The sequence below is a fragment of the Branchiostoma lanceolatum genome, chromosome 7 (genome assembly GCF_035083965.1).
Source record: "Branchiostoma lanceolatum isolate klBraLanc5 chromosome 7, klBraLanc5.hap2, whole genome shotgun sequence".
NCBI lineage: Eukaryota > Metazoa > Chordata > Leptocardii > Amphioxiformes > Branchiostomatidae > Branchiostoma > Branchiostoma lanceolatum.
Window position 1 is genome coordinate 2,676,217 of NC_089728.1, and position 12,102 is coordinate 2,688,318.

The 12,102-nt window shown below is 42.2% G+C and overlaps 1 protein-coding gene across 1 annotated transcript in view; it reads right to left on the minus strand.

Moving 5' to 3' along the window:
- Nucleotides 1–2,373: 2,373 nt before the first annotated feature.
- Nucleotides 2,374–12,102, minus strand: part of LOC136438756 (glycine receptor subunit alpha-2-like) — a 32,204-nt gene continuing 22,475 nt past the window's right edge. Inside the window, exons 3-9 of the mRNA XM_066433674.1 lie at nt 11,841–12,052; nt 10,758–10,840; nt 9,888–10,040; nt 8,598–8,771; nt 7,870–8,090; nt 6,251–6,397; nt 2,374–4,155 (exon numbers count right to left, since the gene is read on the minus strand). Of these exons, the coding sequence (XP_066289771.1) occupies nt 3,982–4,155; nt 6,251–6,397; nt 7,870–8,090; nt 8,598–8,771; nt 9,888–10,040; nt 10,758–10,840; nt 11,841–12,052 (1,164 nt within the window). The 3' untranslated portion in view covers nt 2,374–3,981. The remainder of the gene's footprint in view (nt 4,156–6,250; nt 6,398–7,869; nt 8,091–8,597; nt 8,772–9,887; nt 10,041–10,757; nt 10,841–11,840; nt 12,053–12,102) is intronic.

Here is a 12,102-nt window from a genome sequence, read left to right on the forward strand (position 1 = left end):
AATCATCATAGCCATTCCCTGGTCAATTAACATGTTGACTTCCAGGTTTGTTCTGCGGCTGTACTACAGGCAGGATCAGAATCTGTACACCGCAATGAAGTTCAACAAGGCCATCGGAGACCGAAGGTTTCAGTTTACACCTGAAGACATCACACCTGTCCCGGAGAGGGCAAAGAACACCTTCAGGGGGAAGTTCACAACATTTTATTTGAACGGGGAGCCCATGTATGTCAACAAGATGTGGTTCGAGGTCCCCAAATACTTCAACAATCTCATGGGCTATGAAAAGATGGTGAAACCCAAAACTGAAGCTAAGTTTTGGAGAAAGAATCTTATTCAGAAGTGATAGATTGTACTGTTTTGACTATGTCCAACTTCTGTCTTTTTCTGCCTTTACACCATTGAGTTGGATAACAGAAAAGCAGTTTAATGATAGCAGTTAGTTAGCATATGGTCCAATCATGACCATGGTACATTTAAATATAGTTCTTCTCAGACTTTATAGTCTACTAGATAAATATTAAGAGACAGATATAATGTTTTGATGACTTGTATGCTGGAATCAAGCTGTGAATTGAATTTAGAAATATGAAAATTGTTTCTATGATTGAGATGTTTGGATATTAAACATCATGCCATGCTACACAAGGGAGTTTGCTCCTCTTACACAAAATGCATGTTTTATTTGCATTAATGGTTGTATTTGTAAGATTGTACTTTGAAATAAAAATGCCCTTGCTGCAGATGGAAACATTGTCATTTCTAAATCAAAAGTAATTTGCTGACTAGATCACGCTAAAGCATGCAAAAACAACAATGATTCCAGAGTTGGCATCATGTCCACTTGCAAGGATGAATTATCATTGTTGTTTCCATCCCTTCACAATTCAGAATAAGATACTCAAATATTAACCATTACAAAAGGAGTACAAAGTTGTAAGATGTATGCTATTAATGGGGACAGATTGTTACCTAGGGTCGACATAGGGTCCATCTTCATTCAGAGTCTCAGACGTTCGTATTGTTCAGTTACGCTTCTGCTGAGCAACGCTAGAGGGCGCATGAAATGGGAAAATTTGGTTGGGAAAACGAGAACAAATTACGTCAGACGTTTGCCTTTGAGCGTGTTTAGACTATAACTTAAAGATTATGTCGGCAAACAAGTGGAAGTAGGGAGGTATCGATTACCAGGCACCTTTGACCCCCCTCATGACGTCACACGCGTCCCTGCGGTCAGTGCGCGTCAGGAAAAGTAGGTCAGATTCCTGTCAGTGCGAAAGGCCGGAGGATACGGCCGAGAATTCGGTTCATTATCATTCTTCTGTCTTAGATAATGATCAAAACTTAATGTAGGTATTGATTTTTTTTAGTATACACCATTGATATGTCATCCTGTGTACTTGAGTTTAACCTTGAATAAAAGTAATTTTCTACTTCTGACGGAAAATGTCATACAGGGTACACTCAAGGTACCACTTGCATGTTTGAGTTGTGTAAGTACGTACTTACACAAGTTGTGTAAGTGGTACCTTGAGTCCCAATATTCGGATCCCCATTAGCCTGCCGAGAAATATACGGCCCCGGATCCGTTCGAATTCTTCCGGATCTTGGCTTCCGGATCACGTCAGGATACGTAAGGATCCGAGGCCATTTCGTGCAGTGGTAGTTTCCTTCCATCATTTCCGTGATATGCCCCAGTCATTCCTGCAGATCAATTTTGTCAGTTGGTTGCACTGAATGTTTGAAGGGCGTTTTCTTATCTGCTATTTCTTCATTAGATAAAACACATGAAGCCGTCTTGCTTGCTTGCGAAGACTTTGATAGGACGTGCCTGCTTCCGTTGGTCAGGGTCTGAAAAGAACTCTTCACTACTTCATTCTTATTTTATTCACCCAGGGACAACATATCGCCACCAGGGCGGTCTTCAATGTGCCCTACAGAAACAAAATACATAATTCGTAAATTGTTCTTCTGTACGTCATGTAACGAACGCTACTGAACTATATTCTACATGGCAGACAGACAGACAGACACATGTAGTCACATTGTTTATCTAATCTTTACTACCGGATACTATTATACAGACGTTATCACTACCGAACGATACGTATACGTTATCAATAACGTTATCGTTAGTGCCCCACTGGATAGTTTTTTGCCTTACAGTTTTTCACCACAGTTCTCTCGTCACAAAGGTCTTGGTACAAACTGGTTGTCTCTTTATATTCATAGTCTAACTATATACTCTCGAACTTGTTGGGACTGTGTCTAATGGGTAATGTGTCATTCTGATGAAGACTTTTGAATAAAAGGTCGAAACCGGTAAATCGTTGTGTCTCAGCCGTCATCCTTCTGACGCCCATTCAACTAATGGGTAATGTGTCGTTTGTAGAGACAGATTTTAACTAACACGAAAAAAATCGTGAGCTACCTGCCACATCTCATCTACTACTCGAGTCAAGGAAGCAGTGCATTAACTCCTTCATTGACAAAGATTGGTTCGGTACCGTCAAATTTTAGGTAAGTCTAATTTCTTGTGGGAAATTACAGTTGAAATCCGACTTCATAATGACTTTGACTCTTATGAGCTAAGATAAGACCGTTCATTTTACAAAAGTGCCAGGCTGTCTCCAAGGTATTTTTCTCAATTTCCTGTTTTGCGGATGGCGCCTACTGCCGTTATTTCGCCCGAGGCGATGACGTTCTTGTATTTCTCAGCGGAAGAAATGCAATCGTTACCCAGCTGCCCTACGGCGCCCGGCATGCGGGTAGCTTTATCGTCGCTACTTTACGTCTTTAAGGTTTCATTTTCCTGATAGATACACTGGTTGCTACATCACCTATTTACTACATAGACCATCCATGTCATAGTGCAATCCATGTCTGTATTCACAGTCTTTGATACCAGGAATAACAAAAGCCTCTACCAGGCTCAACAAGTCGCTGGAGAAATAGTGGAAATTCGGCAAATAGACAGATAACATGCCAGAGGAATTAGCTGACCAGGGAGTACAGCTTCTCTAGGTCGCAAACTGTACTCCCTGGCCAGCTAACTCCTCTGGCATGTTATCCGTCTATTCAGTGCCGAATTTCCACTATTTCTCCAGCGACCTGTGGAGCCTGGTAGAGGCTATAACAAGAGGGCCAGCCCCATGCTGTAAATGTAAATGTCTGTACACACTTCACAGTTTTCAACATTACTCTTTCAACATGCACATTGATGGTCACCGTTCCGTCAAAGGTAAAAAAGCGTTTGACTGAATAAGATATTGTACTAGCTAGTGACCGTCGTAATAGAATTCCAAAAGGGCTCTAAATTGATTTTTTTTTTTCACGCGCGTAAATAAGCGAACCTTGCACATCATCCTATTGGCGCGTTTACAGTGTTGCGTATACAACAACTCGATTTTACATATATTGGGGAAAAGGGTACTTAGCCGTGGCGACTGAGCAAAGCCGCATTTATTTGTACACTAGACATGGCCATAAAAATGCAGCATGTAGGTACGACCTTTCTAAGTGGCCCAATGCTAAGCCTATCGTATACTAGTATACATGGTATCTTTATAGACACAACGAAAGTACAACGACTTTCGTAAGGTCTTCTACAACTATACATACAAATTAACAAGTGGATACACATGAATCAACATTTAATATGAGTACAAGTATATGAATGAATCAATATGTTGAGTCTGACGTGAAGTGTTCAATGCTGCCAGTGACAATGCTATAAATACAGATATGTTCGCGGTGGTTTTATGTTCGCGGTTTTCGCGGTGAACTTTCAGCGCGAATTTAAAACTACCGCGGAACTTTTTGCCCACCTATGTATAGTAGCGCTACTATTGTTTCGAACGCGAACTTTAAACCACCGCGAGCACTCCATTTTCTCCCTACCGCGAAATAAAAACCACACGAACTTAAATGCATTTACAGTATTCGCCAGTCAGCCCTAGCGGCAGTACATGCGGTCTTAAGTCATAAAAGCTGATACAAGGACCAGTAGGCGGCGTTGAATATGACAAATGTTAGTGGGAACGCAACGCGACAGCAGTTGTCGATTATCTGAGCCTTTTCCTTCCCCGAGGAGCCCTCCGGCTTCGGCTCCAGAATCTTCACCGCTGCAACATCGTCAGACTTACTGCAAGACTCCTACGTACAGAGGAAACAGTGAAGGTTCAAGGGGAAACAGTGAAATTCAAAGAGGAAACAGTGAAATTCAAAGAGGAAACAGTAAAAGTTAGGGAGGAAACAATAAACGTTAAGGAGGAAACCGTGAAAATTAATGAGGAAAGAGAAACAGTGGAAGTTAAGGAGAAAATAGCAAAAGTTAACTAAGAAGCATTGGACGTTTTAGAGGATACAGTGAAAGTTAAGGAGGAAACAGTGACAGTTAAGGAGGATACAATTAATGCGAAGGAGGATACAGTGAAAGTTAAGGAGGAAACAGTGAAAGTTAAGGAGGAAACAGTGAAAGTTAAGGAGGAAACGGTGAAAGTTAAGGAGGATAAAGTGAAAGTTAAGGAGGAGACAGTGAAAGTTAAGGAGGATACAGTGAAAGTTAAGGAGGAAACAGTGAAAGTTAAGGAGGAAACAGTGAAAGCTAAGGAGGAAACAGTGAAAGTCAAAGAAGAAACAATGAAAGCTGCGGAGGAAACAGTCAAAGTTAACAGGGAAAGTTAAGGAGGAAACAAAAATATGTAAAGTTTCCTCAACTTCACAGTAGTTTGAGTTTTATAGATGTGCGTGTATAGTCGACTAGTCCAATCTATTTTCCCGAGCTTTGTTATGTATGAAGCTAACACTAACGTGCCGCATAGTCGAAGACAATGGATATCACAGTTCTTTGTTGCGTAACCAAAGGGATTTCCCTGTCAACGTTTCGCCAGCTGAAAGGCCTTGAAACGTTGATGGGTAAAACCCCTTTGGTTATGCATTTAATATGAATTATTATCCTTTTGTGCGCCAGCCTGAGGAAAATATTCACAAAGTTGGAGGTAATGTCTGAAAAAGTTGTCGTGGGGAGATTTCTTTCTCACCCAGGTTAATGGGACATTGCTATGAGACTTAACGTTAATGGGCTAGCTGACATGATTCATCACAGGTGCCCTTTGACTCCGCAACTCGAAGCTCCTGTAGCCACAGACAGCTGAGCTATTGTGGATGATGGATTACCCTTTTAGAATTTTACATTTCTGAACAAGGACGATTCGATGAACAAAACGTAATTACATCGTCTGCCAATTTGGAGACTTCCGTCCCCCCAGTATAACTTGTCTGCGCCAGGAAGCTTTAAGTAACGGTTTCGCCGTTCGACATATCATGAAGGCCAAGTTCACATCCGTCTCAAAAGGACTGCTGCGGCATAATTGCGTTTTCCATTATACTGTCTAGCTCTGATCGCCGGGAATTACTTTTAGTATCAAAAGGATTATTGGACTCAGAGTCACGGCCTGCTTTGTACAGGAAATTGCGGTCTCAATAATGGAAACAATCATTTTCCCTGGAGACGAAATCTTGCCAATAAATGATTCTTTAACAGCTTAAACATTCAGTAAGCCAGATGTTTCATTATACGAGTTGAGTTCACTTATAAACGTTAGTGTTACTCGTATGAGGCCCACTAAAGCTTCCAACGGTGGGTGATAAAGCATGGAATATTGATTGATAACAGATAACAGCCTTTCCATAAAAGCTGCGACCGCTCTGCGACAAAAGATTTGACAGATCGCTGAACAAATTTTATAGATAACGAACGTTTTTGACGTTTTGTGTATTGCGTTGTATTATAAATCATACTTTAACATTGTGTATCATATTCCAATTATGAAATCAAGGGCCACACAAATCTAATCCTGGTTGCTGTACGGTCGCGTTCAGCGATGGCAGTCTAGTGCAAAGTAGTGCTGCGTTCCTAAACCCCGGACCTGTAAAAATGTTTAGGTTTATCCACACAAAAAAACCTAAACGTCAGGATCCAAGTCCGGACTTGCAAAATAAAATCTCTCGCTCATATTCTCCTTTTTGTTCTAAACCATCTGAAACCTTCCATAGATTGTGACATGTGTGCTATATAAAGACAAAAACATTGCTGTTTTGTGTTTATTACTGAGCTTTTTACTTAAACACTGACTGTATATGATGTACGGACCTGAACCTGAACCTCCGGACTTGAATCCGGACCTGAACCTGAACATGAGTTTAGGTATACGTACACAGCACTAGTGCAAAGAGGGCTACGTAGTACCTTGCCGTTCGCCGTACTTGGGCGCCGTCTCGCAAAGACAGCTCCGAACCTGAAAACGAAGTTGACGACGGCGTACTCAATCAGTGCAGAGAAGACGAAGAGTTGGCACACGACTATCCAGACGTCAAGAGCTCGGACGTAAGAAACCTGAAAAGAAAAAGAAATGCTGTCTGAATTGCATTTTAACCCATATTTATGTCTATGGTAAATAGTAGTCATAAATGGGTTCGCATAGATGAAAGTAATAATTGACCAGTGTGCCTAGATGGGTATGTTTGTTACAGGGATAGGTTGCTAGCCGTTCACCTATAACGTGATTGAGGCACCTCCTCGAACACGGGTTCCCCCAATTTTACGTCCATTCCGAAAGACGAGTGCAGCCCCAACCGAGATGTCCTGACCCAAGATTGAGCCAGGGTTTCCTAACTACTAACTTATTGGACCCAGGAGCTCTACTCTGAGGCTGCTACCAGTTGAGCTATAGGAACATCCCAATAATTCATGTTACCATCTATCTAATAACAAAGCCTTGTATGATCGCTGTAAATGCCACATCAATTGAGTTATCTTCTTCTTTACTGGTACAGAAGTTGGAAGTAGTGCGGATGATGTATTGTTCTGTTCTCACCATAATCATTCCAAAGGCCACGGAATCCGACGGGAAAATCTTACCATTAATCTAATTAAGTAACTGGAACTCTAGCTACGCCCCCAAAAAAGGCGGAATAACTCACACAAGTAATGACAATGATTTTATAACTTGGTGGATATTGATGGGTGACTTCATAATTTCACAGTTATGCCCCGACATGGGACTTATGCTGCATGCGTCCCTTGGGAAATATATCCTATGTTTAGTGGTCAAGGTCATGATCATCATCTTCAATACTGCTGAGCCCGCGCGCCATACAGAGGGCTACTAGCAGCTGCGCGATGACCACTGTTGATCAAGAAGATTTATTTTATCGATCCGGTGTTAGTTGATGTGCATGTGTGTAGGAATAGCCTGTGGTTAAGTATAGCTTTCGAAACTGTCCCCCGGATAGGACATTAAATGGAGGTCTCGTGTTTTAGGAAAGCCACATCTCGAGAGCGTTACCCGCCACACTTATCGAAAAGAGTAGGGGTCCTCCCCAGTGTGACTAGATCAAATAAATCTGTCCGGATGTGCAGGTTGTACTCTTCAGTGCAAACCTGGTGTGTTACGCTATGAGGTGGTTTACAGGGTATAAAGTAAATACATACATACATACATACATACATACATACATACATACATACACATACACATACACATACACATACACATACACATACACATACACATACACATACACATACACATACAAATCATCATCGTTACCCCCCAAATACATGCAAATACATACAAATACATACAAATACATGCAAATACATACAAATACATACAAATACATGCAAATACATGCAAATACATACAATTCAGTTCATCCTCTGTTGTAGAGGTGACACAAGTGTTTCCACATGTTCCTGTCGCACATGACAGATCGAAGTTCCTCATCTTCAAGGCCAGAACGGTTTTCGGCCTACCCGATCAACATCTGCACAGAATACATACAAATACATACAAATTTACAAACCTCAGCCATCCCTGCGGCGCGGGAGCTCTGCGCCGTCATGGTCAGCACAGTGGTGACGCCCAGACACACCCTGGCGGGGACTGCGCCTGCGTCGATCCAGAAGGAGACCCAGGACATGATGACGATGGAGGTGGAGGGGATGTACATCTGCAGCAGGTGGTAGGCAAGACGTCTGGACAGGTGCAGCTGGATCTCCGCCGACGTGAAGACGTTCTTGTTACCTTGAGAAAGATCCACAATTTAAAGGGGATCCTGAGGCAATGTCTAAGTAATAAAGTTAAAGTAAGAGGCAATGAGTTTGATTCCTGGTGACACTGGGCCGGACGTTGTGACAATGGTAATGGAGACATACACTACCTTCCTTACTCCACGCAGGCAAAATGGGTATCATAATGAACAGTGGAAACGTCCAGCGTACAGGGTCAGGCGTTGTGTGCATGGTAAAGGCACTTGACACAACCTTCCTTACTCCTCTATGTCTAATATAGAAATGTGTACCTGACTTAAGATGGGGAGGTAAAAAGCGATGAAAGGAGAAGGATGGGCTTCGCCTTCCAACATTATGTCCAGAATACGGTGGATTAACAACGCACTGGCCCTACAGCCTGTACTGCCACGTACTGCCCATACATTCTTTACCGTTGTAGCTACCTGTTTACATGGTTATGTATCGATAACAGTACATTTGCTGCATAGACGTCGAAAATGCTTTTGTCAGCGAATCTTACTTGTTTCCGTTATGAGACTGCACATGTTGGTGGAGTTGGTGCAGGACCCGCTGTAGTAGGTGCACCGGTCGCACTCGGGGCTGCCCACCGCGTCCTCGCACCGCTGCTGGTTCGTCAGGCATCTGTCCGCGTCCAGGTAGTCACAGGTGCTCTTGTAGTAGACGCACCCTTTACCTGCACGGGGGTGCACGTGATCATCTGTTAGGCCATGTTGATTCGATTCTATGGATGCCATCCATTTTAAACCCCAAAAATGCGAGCGTGCGAAAAAAGTAAGTTTGGCAAAAAAAGAATTGCCTTCATTATGGAGTGTTCTAAGTGGTCAGGAAGGCTGATCAGGTGACTAAACACACAGAGTATATGGTAAACGTATACCGAATAATAGATTCTTCATTTTTGTTCTTTCACAACTTCGTCTTTGCCTTTGGAATCGACTTTGGAATTCTACGACGTAAGTATCGGTTTTCCGATACTTCTTGCAATCTACGACGTATATTGTCTCATTTTGCAGCTGCTTTGTACGATCTACAGTATGGTCTCTATTTTTGAAAATGAGCGAAAGTCGATTCGCGCGCGGATGTCATCCATATGATCGAGTCAACATGGCATTATCGTTTAGTTGAAATAAGTTGAAGTGGCTTCGCACATATTTACTTGCCTTTTGGGGAGTGAGGATAAAACCCAAGAGAATGTTGTATGAAAGTAAAGTGTTAATGGTTATTTCATGGATATAGATATTCGCTCGCCTAGATCTATTTTAAAGGCAAACGCTGTTAAGGAAAATGCTTTTTGAAATGGTTCCCCCTCTTACTGTGTTGAATACATACTCGGGCTTCAGTACGCCAATGTTTGTGCTTTCATCACTGACTGAGTGATCGTATATATTTTTGTTACCAATTACCAGGACTAGTGCTCTTCTCTGCTACTGTTAACATCGCAGTAGCAAAATCGGTTGAATCTATGCCCTGGGAAAAGTTGTAAATTGCACGATGTAAGGAAATCCTTTTAAAAGCCTCAGTCTCTTTAAGCCAAAAAAAGAAGGAAAGTGCCTATTGGGGAACTTATCTGAGTGTATCTCGTGGTAAGTAGGAAATACTTTAAGAAATCGCACGGGCCATCATAAATAAGGGGATAAAACGAGCCACACGCACCGCAATTAGGTGTTTTCCGGGTGTTATACGGTGTGTTTTATAATCTCCGTAACAGGCGTCAGTAACTGATTACCCAGTAATTTACCAAAACATATTTGTAACGATGATGGCATGTAACAGCCGTTAAATGTCATCTCACCCGCGATGTTGGGCAGGAACGAGTTAGCGTACGCCTTGACGCTGAGGCCCGTCATCTTGAACTGTGAGTGAAGCGCCGTGGCGTCCGTGATGACAGGTGCGTAAGTCTGCGCCCACAGCGAGGGAAAGCCCCAGCGGAGTCTGGCGTCTTCGTCTGCAAATCCACAGAAATCTCCTTAATGGTTTCAGAACGGCTCTTAATGTCATCAAATGTCAGTTAAGATGAAGGGAGTGATTTAGTGTCACTTTAGCGTGCCTGATGAATCGGCTAATTGTGTCGTAATGACTGTTGCAGTGAATATTACGAAGATGGCGAATCACATCCAATACATCATGGGAACAAATTTCCTTTGAAGGCCACTCTAGTAGCGCCTCTGTAATCTCATCGCCTGGAAAATATAGTTCTGGAAAGTATTACTTGACACTGCGTGGTCATGTAACATGTCCCGTGTTACAAGATGTATGCGCTAACTTAAATTACAGGTACTTATCCGTAATATAACACATAGGCAATCCGCTGGGGCCATAGCGGTGTTAATTGTATCTCGGATGACACATTATTCTGTTTCGATAATCCTATATGATTCATACAACATTGCAAGAAGGTAGCAATTCAACATACGTTGTGATCAACACAACAGAGTTATTGTATAGCATTAAATCACCAGGTCTTTTGATGGGAAGGGGTCTTGAAATTGAATAGGAATTGGCCATTCACCCTGATCCGCACTTACATGAACGTGTGTCTAGCATGATGATATGTGACTTTCTTGTACATCCCTTTCCAAGCTTGTCTACTAGTACGTTTTACAGGGAAAGGACGAAAGGGTAAAGATGATAATGTGTTGAGGGATTGTACGTCAAAACTTACATCCATCCAGTTTAATCTTGCATAATTGTCTGTCCAACGGGAAACTCTGTAGATTCATCGCGCAAGCTGCAGTAAGGTCAAACCTGGAATAAAGATGAGCTCTTAGATTAGTACGGACGACGTTCATTTGTCATGTTTAAGCTGTAATTTCGAGGCAACAAGTCAGGCTGTATTCATATTCCTGCACTTTTTGATCTATAGCTTTTACAAGTAGCTGAATACGACCAGGTCTTGCATTGGCAATGGGACACTTGCTGGCATCATTCGCATACGCACTCGGTCTGTTAAACTCGAAAACGTCCCTTACGTACAGTTTGTATCTAAATCAATATATGAGCAACGGCATTTTGTACAGAAGTTCTATATGCTGCCCTTGGTGTTCACTAGCCGTATAATAGCCTAGCCGTATATATATATCAACTGAGCTTTTGTACTGTTTCCATAAAAAATTCCTCTTGGTCTTGAGGTTTTAATTATACGGTTATAGGTTTGTAAGGTTGAGCTTGGTACTATACATGTTTGAGATTGAGTTTATTCATATCCACAATTAGCTTAACAATATACAAGTACACTGCGGCTACTCTTCTTGTGGTCCATATCAACAAACCTAACTGGACAAAACTACATAACATAACATGTACAGAATAGACATGTACATAAAACATTCACGAGTGAAAAAAGATAAAGCTACATGAAGACCATATACAAAAAAAAAGACCTATGGCTATGAAAAAGGCCTTCATGTATAGAGCCATATATCTATATGGAACAGTTTGCCGCATCAGATACAAACCGCAACTCAGAGCAGGTTTAGGCAGGAGATGTCAAGGAATATGTGTATCAGTTAGTCAATTCTAATGCAACAATTTTAAGTAGTCTGTAGTCAATTTCATGTAGTCTGTCTGATGTATTTTCCGATGTACTCCAGGAAGATTAGCTGCATACCACTCATGGTATGTAGCTAATGGAGGAAATAAAGTATCCAAGTATCCAAGCACCATATACAATTGGATCAATATCTAATGGCTTTCCAGTTTCAAGCCATTCCAGGTGTTGGACATTCTGTCTGTACCTGTATCTCACCTTTGCACTCGATTCACGAGTCCATCACGTGATACCCACGTGGTCGTCTCCTCCTCACCCGTCGTCATCTTGAGCGCCTTGGTGTTCTTGAAGTCGACGTGCGGCGCCCAGATCTCCACCTCGGGGTCGACGGGCACCCACGGCTGGCTGGTAAGGTTGGCGAGTCGGGGGTCCAGCCACTCCATGCTCAACTGCACGCTGGCTTTGAAGTCCTGGTAGGATTTCAAAGACGATCATAGTTAGATCAGAGCTATATGGTAGC